Raw genomic sequence first — 18,793 nt, 5'->3', positions numbered from 1 at the left:
ATTTGTCTCAAGACGGAGTTTATTGACTAGGTGCTCACCTCTTGGTCATTTCGACTCTTGTGACTGGGTCTCCTTTTCCCTGGTACCTTCTCCTTTTCCCTGGTATCTCGCTGTACACTGTACCTCGGACACTGCTCACATTCCGCACAGAAGCGAACAGACAAACACGACCCTTAAAGTCGCACTGCAGAGTTGCACTCCGAGATCCGGGCATCAGACCCGTTCGGAGGCTTCCAGAGGCTCGATTGACATGGCTCGGGTGAAGCTGCAAGGAAGCGGTGCCTGCATGGTGATCCAGCGTACTGGACGACGTGTGTTATCCACTGGTTCTTGCCAGATTCTCATATCCTCGGGTCTGGGGCAGCTGGCTGCGTTCTCGGATGGCTCGATACCTCAAAGGTGGAATTCGCTTTCGGAAGTTTTCAAAATGCCGATCTGAGTGCCCGAACGTGGTAGACCCGAGTTCAGATAATACCTCATCATGCCACATATCCTTTTTGCCCCTTAATATAAAGACGAAGCGAGTAATTCGAACTGAATAAGCTTCATCTCCAAATCTCTTTGATTACTGAGAGATATTTGATATGCTTTGGGGTTACTTGCCTGAGAAGGCCAGCATGGGACATTTCGTCCGAACATGCCTGAGCTTCTTACCCCACACCTAAGACACACCTGGGGAACCCTTGCCATCTCTCGCGACTTGGAGAAAGCCGCCCGAGACCGAATTTTGGGGTATTCGCCGTCAACTACGCAAGCCAACTTCCAGCCGCTCCAAACAGCAAAACTTACTCAGGGTGCGTGCCGTGGCATGAACTTCGAATACGCAAAAGTCAAGACTAGCTACACAACGCACCTCAAATGCGTAGCGGCGGTCATGGAGAGCTCTGACTGGCCTTGGCTGGGATCTGGGGTCGGGGGGCTTGGATGCGGGGCGGGGAGGAGAACGGGAAAGGGCTAAAAGGTGGGGATCGATCGTCGTGGTTCGCGGGGAAACTCTGGCCGACTAGGGTTCTTTCTTAGCGACGAGAGGGGCTTGGAGAGCAGATTCGGAGAAGCGAGGTTCGTTTACATCAGACCACGGCAACATCGAGCGTAGATGAGAGGGTAACATTGACCGGAGATGAGGTGATGTCAAGCCACTTGGCGCGGGGACGGCTGATGGATGGACACAGCCGGTATCCGACAAACCCCGCTGGCTCACCGCTGGAACAGGCCGGCAGACCTGCGACGGCGAGCTAATACGGCATCTCATGACATGTTTGAAAGGAATCCTGAAGTTGAGCCGGTTCTATGCCATCTAACCCTAGATATCTCATGCAGATAGCATCATAATTTCATAAATGATTACCATTCCGCCTTAAAGCTCCGCAATGGTGATCTTCCCGTTGAGGAGCGTCATGTCCTTCAGCTTGCCGTCCGCTCCCACTTCCAAAACACCGAGCTCCTTGCCCTCGCTGTCGACCACGGTCGCCTTGGCCCCCTCTTTGACCTGATACAACCTGACCTCGACGTCCCGGCGGTAGTCGTATACAGCACCGACGGCGTTGGAGCTGCCCAGCACGAGAACCGTGTTCTCTCGGACATAGAGCGGGAGTGTGCCGAAGCCGTGTGTCTCCTTGAACCAACCGGGTCCGTCGCGGGACTCGCCAGAGAAGTAGGAGGTCCACTTGCCCTTGGGCAGGTAGAACTCCACCTCGCCCGACTCCTCAAAGATGGGCGCCGCCAGGATGCTGGGGCCGAGCATGAACTGTCTGTCGAGGTACCACGAGGTCGGGTCGTCGGGGAACTCGATACACATGGCGCGCAGGGACAGGGGGATGCCCTGCTCGACGGCCGCCTGGGCCTGCGAGAAGATGTAGGGCATGAGGCGCGACTTGAGGGCGGTCCACTTGGCCAGCGTCTGCGAGCAGCCCTCGTCGCTCTGGTCGTCGTCGTCGATGACCCATGGCACACGGTACGAGCTGCTGCCGTGCAAACGGCTGTGGCTGCAGAGCAGACCCATGGCCACCCATCGCTTGTAGATCCAGGGGGGCGGGTAGCCCTCGAAGCCGCCAATGTCGCAGCTCCAGAAGGAGAACCCGCTGAGGCCCAGGCCCAGACCGCCGCGGATGGACTCGGCCATCGCTTCCGGTGTCGACTCGCAGTCACCGCCCCATTGCAGGGGGAAACGCTGGGTGCCAGCGCACGCTGCCCTGGCGAAGAGGACGGCCTCGTTTTCACCGTAGCGCTTCTGCAGCGCCTCGTACACGACCTTGTTGTAGATGAAGGCGTAGTAGTTGTGCATCTTGACGGGATCGATGGCCTTGTCGTGCCATTCGACGTCCAGCGTGGGAATGCGCTCTCCAAAGTCTGTCTTGATGGCGTCGACGCCTTGGTCAAAGAGTTTGTTGAGGTTCTCCTCGTACCACTTGCAGGCCTCGGGGTTCGTGAAGTCTACCAGGCCCATGCCGGCCTGCCACAGGTCCCATTGCCAGACGTCGCCGTTCTTGCGCTTCACGAGGTAGCCCTTTTCCGCTGCCTCATTGAAAGCCGCGCCGTGCTGTGCGATGTAGGGGTTGATCCAGACGCAGACTTTTTTGCAGAGGCCGGATTCCTTGAGACGTGTGATCTGCCCCTTGGGATCGGGGAAGCGCTCGGAATCAAACACAAAGTCTGTCCACGTAAAGGCCTTCATCCAGAAGCAGTCGTAGTGGAAGACGTCTACGGGCGAGCCGCGGGCCTTCATACCCTCGAGGAAGGTGTTGACCGTCTGCTCATCGTAGTTGGTGGTGAAGCTCGTTGTGAGCCACAGACCAAAACTCCAGCTCGGGACCTTGCCGGCTTTGCCCGTCAGAGTCGTATACCGCTTGAGGATGTCCTTGGGCGTGGGTCCGTAGATGATATACCACTTGAGCCTCTGGCCCTCGACCACGGTCTGCAGGCGGTTACAACGCTCGCTTCCAATCTCAAGGTCTACCTTTCCCGGCGTGTCGATGAAGACGCCGTAGCCCTTGGAGCTAAGCCAGAATGAGACGTTCTTGTAAGCCTGCTCGCTGGAAGTGCCGCCGTCGGCATTCCAAAGAGAAATAGACTGGCCGACCTTGTTGTAGGCGCCGAATCGCTCACCGAGGCCGTGGATTGTTTCACCGACGCCGAGTGTGGTCTGGGTAAACATGTAGTGCTTGAAGTTGCGCATGTCCCCGGTCTGCATTGGTGTGCTTGGCGCAGGGTTGTATGCCAGGCCTACGCTTCGGCTCCCAAGGGACGTCAGCCGCTTGGAGCCGTCGGTACTGTGGAACTGGATGTCAAAATCCGGGTGGATGGTGGCGGACAGCGAGCCCGAGGATAAAGTCGTGCCCTTGTCGCCCTTTTGGATCTGTGCCTCAACTTCGGGTCTTCCATCAGGGAAAAGCTCAAAGTGAGGGCCCTTGTTGAGGGCGCCGGCCCAGTGAGTTGCTTCGACTGAGATGACGCCGTCAAACTCGGCCTTGACATCCTGTCTGGGTATGAGTGACATGGCTTCCAGGAATGAGCCGTTGGTTCGACTTACAATAGTGACGGTGCTCGCATTCAGCGTGTGACCTCGAGACTTGATTTTCCTCGTCGGACACAGCAGGCTGAGGCCCCTTCCGCCCTCGATCTCGGTAGTGTAGTAGACCTCCTCCGCATACTCCGTCGTGGTGCCCTCGGCGGGCAGCCACATTCCATCGCGGAGGCGGACCATGGCGAAGCGTTTTTGCAAAAAGGAGGTATCTCGACGGGCAAACTGGCAGCTACCAAAAGGTTTAGAAGATCAAGACGCAGCTCGACCAGGCTGATGAGGACCGAGTGAATCTCGTCTCTTGTACGACGGCCTTGGGGCGAGAGCAGAAGAACCAGGCGGAGTAGGCTCGAGTTGCACGGCGGCGTCCCGCTGTCGGGGCTATCGCCAGCGAATCCGGTGCCCTCAATCCCGCCGGTATCCGCAATGCAGCGAGCCTCGGCCGCGAGGCCACTGATTCAGTTTAGCCATTGTGAGGGACCGATTGGCTGCGGCGTGCGGCCCGACAGCGCAGGATTGCGTGAGTGGGTTGGAGTTTGTTGGTGACTGTGAGAGCGGGAGAGCAAAGAGGCATCAGCAGGCCACTCTGCCGCGACTGCGGAGATCTGGGACCATTGGATCTCTTCGCTGTGGGGTCCCTGCCGTCCCAGCGCCGTTTAGCGTTCCTTCCTAGGTCTTCAGGCGGGCCAGCGTGCCCCAGCGAGCTTCCCCAGCGAGCTTTTGCTTCCCCCGCAGTGGTCGGATTTGGGCGGTTCTCGGGCTCCGGATGAGTAGGGGCCGCGAGCACCGGGATTGGTGGAAACCAGCCGACAAGGGTCCACCCGCCAAGCACCGGCTATGCGCCCACCCCAAGCAAAAACCCCTAGTCGTGCGCCTGCAGATCTGGGGCCACCCGCAGCTTCTCCAACTTCAACCCCAACTCAGCTTCCCCTCATGCTACACGCCGTACATCGCCAGCTTCACGAGCAAAAATGGAAGAAAAAATGGCCTGCTTCGGTTCCCAGTCTGCAGTCTGTAGCTCCTAGTCCTCGTGAGGTCACCGTTCGTTCGTCTCCAACACCGCCACTGTCCCCAAGAAGCCGTGTGCAGGAACGGTCAGGGGTCGTGTACTTCCACCCAATGGACAACAGAGAAGACCGCTGCTCCGAGCAAATTAGCATTACATCGCTCCAGACATTGCTTTCCGGGGTGGACTAGGGATTTGTGATCGATGCGGAGAAGACACTCTCCCCATCGGCTGTTTGCCCCAAAGCAATTACGTCTATTTGCTTAGGTTCCTTGGCCGTGGCATCATGTCGCTCGCCTTTGCCGACTCGCCGGAGTGCAGACCAGCAATTGCGAGCGTATTAATACCCTCCAACGGCGCGCGTCATCCTGAGTCGCGTCCACTGACCTCTGGAGCCCTAGCCGAACGTCACCCTGAGTTCCATTGACCGGACATCGGAGCAGGAATCATGAAGTTCTCTCTGGCCCTCGCCTCGCTGGTTGCGCTCGCCAGCGCCCAGAACAGCACATCCAACAGCAGCACGCCCATCTACAAGGACCCCAAGGCTTCCATAGACGACAGAGTCTCGGATCTTCTCAAGCGCATGACCATTGAGGAGAAGACGGCCCAATTGCTGCAGGCTGATATTCGTGACTACCTCAACCTGACCGATGGCCGCCTCAACCAGACCGGCCTGGCTTGGGCTGCTGAGCACAGAGCCAACTCCATCTGGACCGGTCTCTACGCGACCCCAGAGACGATCTCCCAGGGAGCAAAGATTGGCCAAGACTACCTCGTCCACAACACGACTCTGGGTGAGCTTTTCGCGAGTCAATTGAGTTGATTGGTGCTAATACTGCACAGGTATTCCGGCCTTCATCCAGAGCGAGGGTATTCACGGCTTCCTGGCCCTCAATGCCACCATCTTCAACTCGCCAATCGCCATGGGCTGCTCGTGGAACCCTCTCTTGGTCGAGGAGATGGCCAAGGTCATTGCCGTTGAGTCCAAGGCTCTCGGAGTCAACCAGATCTTCGCCCCCGTTGTCGACTTGGCCCGCGAGCTGAGATTCGGCCGAGTCGAGGAGACCTACGGCGAGGATCCCTTCCTGTATGTGCGCAAGAACCAGTGAAGTCGATTCGTACTGACAAAAAGCAGTGTTGGCGAGTATGGCTATCATTACACCAAGGGTTTGCAACAAGAGGGCGTCTGTGCCATGGTATGTTGCGAGTAAATTGAGTCGATTGGTGCTAATACTGCACAGGTAAAGCATTTTGCTGCTTTCGCCTCTCCTGAGCAGGGTGTCAACACGGCACCCGTTCACGGCGGTCCCAGAGAGCTCCGCACCACCTACCTTCCATCCTTCAAGCGCGCGATCCTCGAGGCCGACGCCTGGAGTATCATGTCCTCCTATAACTCCTACGACGGAGTGCCTACCATTGCCGACCACCACCTCCTGACCGAGATCCTCCGCGAAGAGTGGGGCTACGAGTACTATGTCATCGTAAGTTGGCCATAGTCTTTGGTATCGATATCGACTAACACCTACAGTCTGACGCTGGTGGCACTGCTCGTCTGGGCAACGCCTTTGCCGTCTGCGGAGAGACCGACGACGCGTGTATTACCATGAACGTATGTTTCCCTACAAAGCTGCTTCGCTTCAAATCTCTAACCATAACAGGCTCTCCCTGCCGGTAACGATGTTGAGATGGGCGGCGGCCGCTACAGCTTCCAGTACATCCCCGAGCTTGTTGCCAACGGTACTCTGCCCGAGGACGTCGTCGACACTGCCGTCTCCCGTGTTCTCCGTGCCAAGTTCAAGGCTGGCATCTTTGAGACCCCATACACTGGTGTGCCCGACGATGAGATCTTGAACTACCTTGGCACCGACGCCCACAAGAAGGTTGCCCGCGACCTCGACGCCGAGAGTATCGTTCTGCTTGAGAACCACAACAACACTCTGCCACTGAAGAAGGACGCACATGTTGCTGTCATTGGACCTATGGCTCATGGATACGTCAACGTAAGACCAACAAGAGAACTACATGAGCAAGAGCTGACCATCAAATAGTATGGAGACTATGTCATCCACACGGCCATGGAGTACGGTGTTACTCCCCTCGATGGCATCAAGGCCGCCAGCGAGGGCCAGGTCACCTACGCCAAGGGTGCCGAGCGCTGGTCCAACGACGAGTCTGGCTTCGAGGAGGCCGTCGCTGCTGCCAATGCCGCCGACGTTGCCGTTGTCGTTGTTGGAACCTGGTCTCGTGACCAGGACGAGCTGTGGGCTGGTCTGAACGCCACCACCGGCGAGCACATTGATGTTCACGACTTCAAGCTCGTCGGCGCCATGGGCCGTCTCGTCAAGGCCGTCATCGACACCGGCAAGCCTACCGTTGTCGTCTACAGCTCCGGCAAGCCCATTACCGAGCCCTGGATCTCCGACGAGGCCGGCGCTCTGGTCCAGATGTTCTACCAGGGTCAGGAGGGCGGACACGCCCTGGCCGATATTCTCTACGGCAACGTCAACCCCTCCGGAAAGCTCTCGGTCGCCTTCCCCTATGACGTTGGCACCACTCCCGTCTACTACGACTACCTCAACTCTGCCCGCTCCTGGCCCAACCCAGGTAAGGAATACCCCAACGGCACCTTGGTCTTTGGCAGCAACTACGTCCTGTCTACCCCCCTTCCCCTGTACGAGGTAAGAAAGCCCCAGCCCGTCGTCTTGTCTATCTATCCTAACAACTGCAGTTCGGCTACGGTCTGTCGTACAGCACCTTTGACTACTCCAACGTCACCGTCTCATCCTCCACTCCCTCCGCGACCGATACCGTCACAGTCTCCGTCGACGTGACCAACAACTCTACGCGCGATGGCCAGGAGGTCGTCCAGGTCTACATCAAGGACGTCGTCAGCACCGTAGTTGTGCCCAACAAGGAGCTGCGTGGATTCTCCAAGGTCTTGATCAAGGCCGGCGAGACCAAGACCGTCAACATCGACCTGCCCGTCACCAACTGGGGACTGTGGAACATCAAGATGCAGTATGTCGTTGAGCCCGGCGACTTCAAGATCCTTGTTGGCTCCTCGAGCGACGACATCCGCGCGAACACTACCGTCACTGTCCAGTAGGCGTTGTCAGTGTCCGAACCTGCAGCCTAGGGACAAAAAGGTTCCGTGGGGTGAACTTTGGCCAGCTTGAGGCCTCCTTCTCTGTACATATTGTGTAATGTTTGAATGACTGGAAAATCCAACGATGGAATGACACGCATTGAAGCAAAGTCTGCTAAACAAAACGCACTCGCCCTGCCCCTCTCTTCAGGTGATAGAAAACGACCCGTGTGAAGATGCCCGTGAGTAATCGCCCTCGGCTCGTCTTTCGGCGTCCGCCGGACTTGTGGACTTCATCCAAAGATGTGTGGTTTCTCTTTCGTCAGCCCCGTCTACACCACCACCACCACCACCGATTTCGCAGCATTCCGTCTCGGCCTGCCCTCCTGAATCGCCGTAGTGTTTCCAAAGTCAAAAAGTAGACAAGCTCATTGTGTTGCCGCCAACTAATGCCCAATGCCCCAAATCCCGCCAATTCATGCCCCCAAAATTGTTTCCGCTGCCGTTTCTCAATCCCTTTCATCTCAACTCTTTGCCATATGACGAAATTCGCCACGACCTCCCCCGTTTTGTGTTAACCCTTATCAATCATCCCGATTTGGAAATCACGTCGTGATTCAGATTACTCCTTCTGACAGCAAAAGACCAAAAGTGAGGCATGCCGTAGGGCAAGTTTGCCCGAATGAAACCACCCTCCTGACCGTTATCTCATACCTCCCATAAACAACATCACAAGTTTTTTGGTTCGGGCTCACAACCTCCCGGTTCGACTTTCTTGTTTTTTTCGTTTTAGTATCTGACCTGATGATCGTTGACCGTCGGCAGAATGCAAGTAATTTCAAAACGTCGGATGAAAATCGTTCCATGAGACCAAGCAGCAGCAGCAATAAGCAAGTAATGATATACAGTTGCATCAGTCCACGCAAGTCGTACGCAAGCCCTTTCGGATCACGCCGGAGCGGACAAGAAGGAAAGGGGACGCATAGAGAATGCAACCCTTTGTATGTCCGTCGTGTCAACTACTCAGCGATGTTGTTTGGTAACGAGAAATACAGGCTTGCTACAGGGCGGACGTGTAGTTCCGTGTTCATCAGACGCCAAGGCTCGAATTTGTAAGGGCTGTCGGTTTCTGATACTCGACGACCCAGACAAAAACCAAAAACCCAAAGAAACCCCACCGAAGATCCCGAACAACAGATGCAACGCACGGTCGGGTCAGCGCTCATCCAGAGTCCACCATGAAATGCCAAGCTGGCAAGAGCGGAGAGACTCTGGCTATTCGGCCTCGTGAGCAGACAGCAACTTTTTGAGAAGAGCAGAGGAAGCCAGACTGGACAGAGTTGATCATCGGTGCTTGACAACCTTGGCGCTAGCTGTGTCGTCTGCCCCTCCCCGCCCAGGAATCGCTTCATCTTGCCCTCGACCGACTCAGTTACTTTCTTATTCTCGCAAGAAGCCTAAACCCAGAAAGAAAGAAAAAAAGACTGTGCCTGCTTGGCTGGTCCGGTCCCCTCATTGACGCCTGCCAAGAAAAGCCAATCTCTCTTTTCCCCTCAACCCAACTTCCCCAGATCCTCGGTGCTTCCCGTCAAAGAGGCTCAAGATTTCGAGTCGAAAGAAAGTAGCTTCACTTTCAAGGTGCTGCGTTCGCCGCGATACCCGTCTGTGCCTCCTGCAGATACGCACCTAAGCATGCGAGGTCTGCTGCGTATGCGCCGCAGCCTACATGTACATGCCACACACTCGAGAAAAGGGAAACAAAAACTTCTAGAACCACCACCACCACACGCACCACCACACACCATCATCGCCGTCGATCTCTCCCATTCAACGTCCATGCTTTCTGGTCGCTGTTATTCTCCGGCGCACGCTGCCTGAACCCTCCCCCATGACATCCATCCCACTCTCTCCCCCGACCCCGGTCCCTCCCCCCCTCAAACCCCTGCCCCCTGTCTCTCTTTTCGTCTGGAGTCGCGGAGACGCATCCCCGGTCACCAAAACGTCTGGGGTGTTATTAATAGCGCCGCCAGACTCTCACTCGCACCACCAGCCTACCATCGCACGCATCTCGCAGAGACAGAGAGAGACGTCACGGCAGCAAGCTGCAATGCAATGTAGCGTTGCCCCTTGCAGTAGTCGCGCGCGGGAAGAAGGGCAAACGAAGGAGACAGAGGCAGAGGCGGCCCCCTCTCCCACTTCTTTCCCTCCGGCCCGTGTAATAACCTTATACAAGACATGGTTAAATTCCCGTGACAACCTTGAGTCCCCTAGCATGGTGCTGCAGAGAAGCTACGGTTGCACTGCCCCCCTTGGAGCGGAAACGCCATCCGCTGCGCTGCGGTCGATGACGGGAATGCCTGCTGCTGCAAGCTGAAGAGCGTAAAACAATGAGGAAGAAATGAAAGGAGGGAGTGCCCAAAACGAGCCCATCGCTTTATTCGCGGGTTGCATTTCCCCTTCGGACTGGCGGTCTGCTACTGCTACCACCACCATCACTAATACCACCCATCCCACTCACGCGTCGATGGCGGGCTACCCCCTGCGGCTCCCAGGCACGCCAACCCTTTCTCAACGTCGCTTCCTCCTTCTTGTGTTTCCTCTCATTTCTTGTGGTTTCTTATATACCGCCTAGAGTCAACCACTTCGTTTCCGCGAACCTGGCTGCAACATCGCATACAGTACACTCTTGGCATCTTGTCTTTGCTTCCCCTTTTCGTTTATTGTATCCCCCGGGCTTCACTGCCACTCTACTCCAGACGCCGTTCAAGTCTGGGGAAGAAAGTCTAAACGGGGTCATGAGGAGGAAATCGGTTATTTAATCCCTCCTCCTCGCCGTTGACGGGCCTTGATTGATAAGATGCTGTCGCTCTTCATCACATCGGCATCGGTGTCCTCGGGCTTTCGCGCCTGAGACGTCAGTCTGCTTTCATAGACGCTTACGAACCCACTCAGTGTAAGGGTGGGTAACACGACACGCGGAGAGGATCGCTCCCGTGCAAAAGACTTGGAGATCATATAAGTGTGGTATAAGACTTTGTGGTATTGATGCAATCTACTGTTTATGCCATGCCGCCCCCTTTTTGTCGGGGGAAAAATGCAACTATCGTACATGAGTATGCCTGGGTTCCATGCTTCTATCGTGCTGTTCGTGAATAACATTGTGTGCGCTCTCAAGTCATTAGCTACACTGTTAACTGCTCATTGAACCATTATCCCAACTGTTTCCGAAATAAACAGCGCCTGTGTTGCCGTACGCTCTTTCTCATGTGGTTGTTAGCTAGGAACACGCCACATCACTACTATTATACAAGGATCTTTGCCCAACCGCAGACTCGTGCGTTGGGGGGATGGGTGACGGAGATAGCAAGAATAACGAATGTGGATAGATTTTGTGAGAAACCGCTGTCGGTAGAGCCCCAAGCAGTCCTTTCCCTTGTGATTTTCATGACAAAATCCGGCGCAGCATTGAAGATAACGAGCGTTCATTCTCTGCTATCAAGTCCTGTCGAGTCGTAGAGGTGGTGATTGCGCCGTTCGATCGCCCGTCGGGTATCGTGGGGTCGTGGCTGGCGACTCGACCGAACTGGGGTTTGATCCCCTCGCGAGAGGCGTGTCCGAGGGAATCAGGGATGGTGAATCCCCATGGTTGTCGGTAATGGCTTAGGCGAAGATACCGACGATTGACATGCCAGCGGCTGCAAGAGAGTTAGCGGGGTTTGTGCGATGGTATGAGATGAACTGACCTCCGGCAAGAACGTAGCAGAACGCGGTGATCTTGTCCTTCTTGGTGAGGATGCGATTGGCCTCTTCAGAGAGGAAATCCTCAGCCAAGAGGTCCACCAGGGCAGCGTAAAGCAAAAGTCCGGAAGAACTGGTTGACATTAGCAGGCAGAGTAGCATGGGGCAGAGTCGTACTCACATGGCGTTGAAGACACCGACGATTATGAGACCAAAGGCACTGTCGGGGTCGTATGTGTTGCGGGTGGCGAGACCGATGGCCTGTCCGATGGGAGCGGTGGTACCGAAAGCAACGACCAGGACCCACGGACGGATGCTGCCCTTGGGGTAGGGAACAGCAGCAATACGAGAACCGAGACCAAGACCTTCGAACATTTGGTGGAAAAGAATGGCGACGAGAAGAATGATGAAGCCGTCAATGGTAATGGAAATGGTCATGCCGACAAACACCGAGTGAAACAGAATACCACCCTCAAGCATGGTAATGTTGAGAGACATCTTGCGATACACAGCGGGGTCAACGGCCTGCCCCTCCTCGTCATAGAACGGATCTTCCTGCTTGACCTCCTGCACAGCGACCTGCGAAACCTGCTTCTCCTGGGTTGATCGGATCATGTTCATCATCTCCATGCGCTGGCGCACATATTGCTCGTAAAAGACAACGAACCAAGGAGGCATGTCGGAATCGGCCAAGTTGGATGGCGGGGGCGCACCATAGGTGCTCTCCTGGTACGACGGGAACTTCTCGTCGTAGGCGCGCTGGGCGACCTTCTTCTCAAAGTCGATGCTGTCGGCCTCGGCGTCGAAGCTGTTACGTCCATAACGCGGCGGTCTAGAAGGCATTCCTACGGTCCCGTGATCGTGCGCGCCCCCATGATTATGCATGACGTCGCCAGTTGGACCGCCGTGCGAGTGACCCCCAACCTTGGAGTTGATCCACATCTCGATGGTGAAGAGGATGAACATGGAACCCATCATAATGGCGCCGGGCAGGGGAGGGTAATCATCGGTGAACAGGTCCGGCAGACACGGGTTCATGAGATTGCCAAAGGCGGTGGGAAGCAGCTGTTTTGCTGTTAGTCTCTGTCGACTGCCACAGCGGCGATGCACTTACATGGACGAATGCCGTTGCGATGAGCACACCAGTACCGAAATGCTTGCATGCGAAAAAGACCTTGGGAGGGACCTTCAACCACTTGACCTTCTTGGCCATCACGGGGAATCCAGCTCCTGCATCCACTCAGTTAGTTTCCGGCCCCACGAGATCCTCGTCGCTTGTTTTTGATTGCGTACCAAAGATTGAAAATCCCAAAACCAAGACTGCGCCAAGTTAGCCAAGTTGTTCGGTCAGGTGATGTTCGCCAGGTTGCGACTTACAAAGACCGGCGACGTGCAGACCGACATCGTACTCGCTGGTTCCGCCCTTCTTGCCGCCGCATTGCGGCTTGGGCTCCTTCATACCGTCCATCTTGATTAAAAATGGTAGTTTTTTGTTTTAAAAGGGACTACTACTTGATTGGTAGCCCCAAAAGAAAAGCGAATTGAAGTTGAGAATGGAAGGGACAGCCAATTGTCCTGGGCTGCCTAATAACGACGACTCATTTGAGAAAGGAATGTTACTGAAAACAAGGGGACACGAGAAACCGTCCCGCGGCTTCAGTATGAATAGAACAGACGAAAAAAAGTGCTGATCTAGTCCCCGCTGTCGTAATTGTCGAAGAGGGCAAGGAAGGAAAAAAAGACAGGACAAGAAGAGAAAGGAAAAAAAGGAAGGAAGAAACGGGCGCAATAAGAATCGAACGAGACCTGACGCTCTGTGGCGAGCAGAAAAAAAGGCTTGGGCAAAGTCTGGGCTCGACTTGCTTTAATATGCTTCATGTATGACAGCCCGCGCAATGCTTCCCGCGTGGAAACGGGTAGGGCAAGAATAAACGTCGACATGGGACAACAGCCCTTGCGCCAGTACCGCCCGGCCGAATCAGAAATAGAAGACTGCGGCCAGGATGAGGCAGCTGAGGAAAGGGACCTTGTGTGGGTTCGCGATGGGGTACGTGGCTGTAGCGTCCGCCTTGCGGGAAGCGGGAGGCGGGAGGACCTGAGTGGGAACAAGGTTGTCCGTGGGACGCGGCCGTGAGCATGGGGCGGAGGCGAGGGAGAGGGTCACGATGAGGACGAGGAGGATAGGCTAAGTCAACCACGGTTCAAAGGTGCAGTTTGCTGCGGTGCCTGAGACCCAGCTTGTCTCTGGGCATCGATGATCCCAGGCGTCAACCGGATCCGATGTTGGCGGATTGTTCGATCATGTTTCTCGTTATAGCATGATTTGCCGGCAGAACGAGACTGGGAGTCTGAGAGCCCGGCTCGACCTGACGGACTGGAAACGAATTGGTGGGCGGATAGACGCGGATTGGAGGGTAGGTTGTGTCTATCGGCCGCAATTCGTCTCGACTTGTTCTGCCACCGTTGCCGGCCAGCGCTTGGCGTTGGGCCATACTGCATAGCATGTTGCTGTATGGTTTGGTGTAGTCTTAGTTGGCGCGAATGATGAACAGCCATCCAAAACGAGACGACGGTCGATCTTCCATCGGGAAGTTGCCAGCCCAGGACAAAAGACGACGCAAGAGAGCACAGCAGACAGGGGTGTGGGACGTGGGGTGCGCGTCAAATGGGGCTTGCCGGCATATGAAAAATTTGGGTTGTGTGAAACGGGAGGTTCCCGGGGTCTGCGTCCAGGGTCGCCAGTCGGAGAATTCTTAAGTCGATTTGACTCTGGAGAGGCGTCTGTCCCTGGCGCTGGCGGCGCGGGGGCGGCTGGAGGATGGAGGAGGCGGAGGAAGGGGATGGCTCGGCGGGACAGGCACAACCGTTGGAGCCAAGAGCCGAGCCAAGAGGCCGCTGACACGCTTGGCTGCCATTCTTCGTTGTCGAAGAAATTAAGCTTGGCGGGAGTCTCCTCTCTGCGAGATGGCCACCTGCCTTAGCCCCCGAGATCGTGTGCCTGCATCCGCACTCGCATCTGCCGCTGTTGCTGTTGCTGTGGCTGTTGTTGCAAGTGTCTGTTCTTCGAGGTGGCCCAGCAGCACAAGACAGCAGCCGCCGCAGCACCCTTGACACTGACCTTCTGGCGTGCTTCTTTTTCGAGTTCACATCAGCGCTGGCGTGGGTCTCTGCTGGGTCTCTCTGCGTCTCCTGTGTCTCGTCTCACGTGCTGAGTTGCCTAATCGGCGGCTGGGTGAGGGGCAGGTTTTGGCGGTTTACCTAACAGGCGACGATCGGGGTCGGGGCTTAGTCGGAGGCTGATGCATCACAGCTGATGGCTGAAGCTCTCGAGGCAGGCGACTGACTCTGAATGGGCTCACAGATGGGATGGGATGACATGCTGGAGGGCAACTGTCGTCAATGGTCGCGCACATCGGGTTTCTGGGCAAGGGCAGCTCAAACCTGGAGAGCCAAGGAAAAGAGGGAAAAGAGGAGCTTCTCGCGGCGTCTGAGATCAAGCGAGGCTGGGCGCAGCGAGGACGAGACGACGTATCTGTCGATGTCTGGGACGCTGGAGACGTGAGTGTGTGTGTCCGTTTGTTCTTGCAGCTTTTGGGAGGAAGGTGTGGTGTGTATAGCAGAAAGGATGGAGAAGCAACTATTGCATCCGAGAGCGTGATGCAGAAGAGAAGGCGGAGACGAAAAGAAGTGGAGCCATTGCGTCGGTTGTCGTTCATTCTTGCTTTCCGAGGAAACAAACATGCAAGACGTCCCGAGCGCTCAGCTACCTTGCCTCGAGTAGGCTTGACTTTTGGACTCATCAAACTCAACCCGAGTCTCGTGTGTAGCTCACAGACAGGCAGGCCAACAGGAGGCTCTGGATTACGCTACGGCTACTACGTAACTTTTGTCATCAGAACCCTGCCCGCACTACTGAAGTAGGTGGAGGTGCCTTGGGAGCCTGTAACAGCCCCAAACTCTTGGCAGAGCACTCCATGTGAGGGTCGACTTCCTGTATCGGTGTACCCACGCGGCACCTGGGGCTGCCGTTCGGTGTGAAACAGCCCCGCCCGGCACCTCACAGCCAATGGCGCCCAATCACGGCGCCCGCTGCCCGCTGTGCTCGGATCGCAGTCCTGATCGTCCTCGACTCTGTCTCTGTCATCCATGCGCCATCACAACAAGCACATTCGTCGTCGTGACATGCTCTTGCAGGGACACGTCGACCTTTTTGTCTCCAGGCTAGCCCAAATGTGGTCCGTTACTTCACTCGACTCCGCCTGCCGCCTACGATCGCCCCTCGCTTACACTTTACTCGACCCGGCTCGACTGTCCAAGACCAGGAACACCGAAATAGATGCCCCCTGACCGACGAACCTCGTGCCCCATCACCGCCCTTCAACTGGCTGGATGCTCGACTTTTGCAAAGAAACAACCGGCAGACCGCGCTGAGAGACCACTCAAATCAAGAAATCTTGCCGTCATCCTGCCAGGGGCTGTTGTTTCCCCCTCTTTCTCGACACGTTCTAGCCCGCCCGCACATTGCATTGAAGAGCTTACTGTTAATCGTCCACGTAAGAAGGGGCCGTCCATCTCTTGCAGCGGGCGGCGGGTTACCTCCCCCGGCGGATGCGGAATGCGGAGGCGGCTCATCAGAAGCAAGCATGGCATTACATGAAAACCACATACCTTTCAAATAGCATAGCATGGCACGGCATGGCGGCCGGATCTGTCTAATATATTACTCCCACTCGCAAATCGCGGCCTACCCGTTATTCCTCATCTTCCCTTCTACTGCATAGTACCAAGAACAGAACCCAGCTCAATAGCTTCCCGAAAATGCAAACTCCACGCGAGTCCCGGGCCAATGTTCAACCACCGTCCAGTACGTGGGTTTCGCCTTACCTTTCTTTCCTGCCCACCCCCTTCACCCCCCTTTCCACTCACTCCCCTTGGCCTTGCCCTGCCTTGTCTGTTGCCTCGCACTGCTTGACTTGGCCTCGCCTTCGCCTCCCCTCGCTCCTACCCAATCACTGGGCGCTGTGGTTGGTTCATCACATCCTCGCTGAGATGTGCGACGCCTGCTGCTGCTACTCGCATCGGATTGCCCTGCCCACTGACCACCGCTGGCCATTGCTTCATCCCACTACACCATCGACCACTCGACCGCTGACCATTTGCTTCAGTCACTTCATCTCGAGGCAACTCTGTCGGTGATCTGAAAAGTGATCCGAAAGGTGAAGCCAACAGTGAACCAAGCCAACACCTTAAAGACAACCAGGACATCATCACACCCGTCCCAGCCTCTGGCACGGACGACAAAGCTGTCACAGAAGGGCTCTTCACTTCAACTACGAATGACACAGCCGTTGACAAGCAGGACGCACGAGTCTCGTCCAACACTGACGGGGCCGACACCTCCACCGTCGACACCTTCTACCGGCCCGACCCCTACGACTTTGGCCGACACCGCCGTGACAATGTCTCCAAGAAACAGATGAAGATTGAGCATCCCAAGGGTAACAAGAGGAAGCTCTCAAAGTTCTACACCCGCCAGAACGAGCTCATCGACCAGTTCCTGGGCGCCGAGGATGAAGAGAGGCAGCAGGTCGACGAGGATGCGCGGATGGGCCCCAAGATCAAGTTCGCCGTCAACGCATCCTTCACCGTCAACTTCTGCCTCTTTGTCATTCAGCTCTATGCCGCTGTCTCAACCGGGTCTCTATCGGTAAACAGGCACCCAAGACCCTGTGCTCACGGACTCTCTGTTGACTCGTGAAATCCAGCTGTTTGCCACTGCAGCCGACGCTTTCGTTAGTAGACCGTTTTTCCCTCGGTGAGGTGTTGGTGTAGAGGTTGACCAAGAGATGCCCAGATGGACCTCGTCTCATCCTTTGTAATGCTTATCACGTCGAGATTGGCAGCCAGGCCAAGCGTTTACAAGTACCCGGTGGTGAGTTACAACACGTGCGACACCTTGGCAGTAGGACATCCGGGGTTGACAGAAGGGGTGGAAAAACTAGGGACGAACCAGGATTGAGACGATTGGCATCATTCTCTTTTGCGCTCTCATGACCACGGTCGCTATACAACTGCTGGTAAGTTGCCAAGTGACGGTTTGGCTTGGTCGGGTTTGGAGATGCTGATCTGGGGATAGGTCGAGTCAGGCCGTGCTCTTGGCGAGGGCAAGCGGGCCTCTGAGGAGCTGCACATCATCCCCATCGTCATCGTCGGCGTTGCCATCTTCGCCAAGGGCTCCTTGATGTTGTATTGCTTTGCCTACCGAAAGTACCCCTCGGTGCATGTCTTCTTCGTACGTGTCGTCCCATGAGTCCAGTCCGTTCAGATGACAGATGGGCTAATAATAGCGTGTGTAGATTGACCACCGCAACGACATTGTCGTCAATAGCTTTGGTCTGATAATGTCCGTGGTGGGCGATCGCTTTGTGTGGTATCTGGACCCGATCGGCGCCATGTGCATTGCCCTGCTTATCCTGTTCTCGTGGGTCGCAAACGCCTTTGAGCAGGTCTGGCTCCTGGTCGGAAAGTCCGCGCCAAGAGATTTCCTCGCCAAGCTGACTTACATGTCAATGACCCACGACACTCGGATTCTCAAAGTCGACACCGTAAGTTGGGCATTTGCCAAGTAACAATGAGGCCGTCTGACAATGAAGCAGTGCCGGGCGTACCATGCCGGTCAGAAATACTACGTGGAAATCGACATCGTCATGGACGAGGCGACCCCGTTGAAGATTTCTCACGACGTGGCGCAAGAGCTGCAGAGAAAGGTCGAGGGTGAGTCGTGCCGCTGTCGTTGACTGGGGCTACAGAGCTGACACGCAATGCACAGGACTCGGCGATGTCGAGAGAGCCTTCGTCCACGTTGACTACGAGGACCAGCACAACATCCAGACCGAACACAAGGCATTGTACGAAAAGGTCGAGAAGAAGCCCAAGAGGACGCTGAAAGAGATCCTGCTGCGGACGAAGAAGGACACTAGCAAGGTGGTCGAGACGGAGATCTCGAGCGGGCGAAACTCGTCCTGAGGAGAGAGACTGAAGGGAAGGGAGAAGGCCTGGAGGAAGGAAACTACGAGTAATAAAAGCGAAGAGGCTGGGCGTTTGGGCCGCAATAATCTGGTTTAATCTGTTTTATCTCTCTCTCCACGATGGTCGTTCCAGCAAGGTTGTCGACTCGACCCGTGTCGACCCCGGCCGCCTGCTGCACACCACAGCGGGAACAGACGGGAACAAGCGGAACAGACAGTCCCGCCTGCGACAATCATGGAGCCACAATGGGCGATGAGGTCTGCTCTGCGCAGAGCGGCATCGGAAGGACGTGAAACAAACATGGGGGGACCGACGACAGATGGTGCATCCTGTAGAAAAGGCATACATAGAGGAAAACATCAAGAGAAACGTAATGATTTTGAGCTCTGCAGAAAAGGACCCACACGGGTATCGT

General features: G+C 55.8%; 4 protein-coding genes across 4 annotated transcripts; 2 read left to right on the top strand and 2 right to left on the bottom strand.

The window, feature by feature from the left end:
- Window positions 1–1,357: 1,357 nt before the first annotated feature.
- Window positions 1,358–3,703, bottom strand: GCG54_00002644 (Alpha-xylosidase; the record flags this gene model as incomplete). Its single annotated transcript, XM_045402733.1, has 2 exons — window positions 1,358–3,475; window positions 3,530–3,703. The coding sequence occupies 2 exons, from the start codon at window positions 3,701–3,703 to the stop codon at window positions 1,358–1,360; spliced, it is 2,292 nt and encodes a 763-aa protein (XP_045269351.1).
- Window positions 3,704–4,974: 1,271 nt separating this feature from the next.
- Window positions 4,975–7,632, top strand: GCG54_00002643 (Periplasmic beta-glucosidase; the record flags this gene model as incomplete). The annotated part of the gene is made up of 8 exons (XM_045402732.1): window positions 4,975–5,320; window positions 5,370–5,613; window positions 5,662–5,722; window positions 5,768–6,007; window positions 6,055–6,135; window positions 6,185–6,526; window positions 6,575–7,204; window positions 7,255–7,632. The coding sequence occupies 8 exons, from the start codon at window positions 4,975–4,977 to the stop codon at window positions 7,630–7,632; spliced, it is 2,322 nt and encodes a 773-aa protein (XP_045269350.1).
- A 3,639-nt stretch (window positions 7,633–11,271) lies between these two features.
- GCG54_00002642 (Zinc-regulated transporter 2) lies at window positions 11,272–12,817 on the bottom strand (the record flags this gene model as incomplete). Its single annotated transcript, XM_045402731.1, has 6 exons — window positions 11,272–11,306; window positions 11,355–11,482; window positions 11,531–12,414; window positions 12,464–12,579; window positions 12,643–12,669; window positions 12,727–12,817. The coding sequence occupies 6 exons, from the start codon at window positions 12,815–12,817 to the stop codon at window positions 11,272–11,274; spliced, it is 1,281 nt and encodes a 426-aa protein (XP_045269349.1).
- A 3,350-nt stretch (window positions 12,818–16,167) lies between these two features.
- GCG54_00002641 (Metal tolerance protein 7) lies at window positions 16,168–18,375 on the top strand (the record flags this gene model as incomplete). Its single annotated transcript, XM_045402730.1, has 9 exons — window positions 16,168–16,213; window positions 16,515–17,056; window positions 17,115–17,141; window positions 17,204–17,281; window positions 17,352–17,426; window positions 17,486–17,641; window positions 17,706–17,954; window positions 18,006–18,123; window positions 18,179–18,375. The coding sequence occupies 9 exons, from the start codon at window positions 16,168–16,170 to the stop codon at window positions 18,373–18,375; spliced, it is 1,488 nt and encodes a 495-aa protein (XP_045269348.1).
- Between the last annotated feature and the right edge of the window lie 418 nt (window positions 18,376–18,793).

This window comes from Colletotrichum gloeosporioides (genome assembly GCF_011800055.1).
Source record: "Colletotrichum gloeosporioides strain Lc1 chromosome Unknown consensus_13, whole genome shotgun sequence".
NCBI lineage: Eukaryota > Fungi > Ascomycota > Sordariomycetes > Glomerellales > Glomerellaceae > Colletotrichum > Colletotrichum gloeosporioides.
Note: the sequence above shows the minus strand (reverse complement) of the source record. Positions and strands in the feature narration are given on the sequence as shown.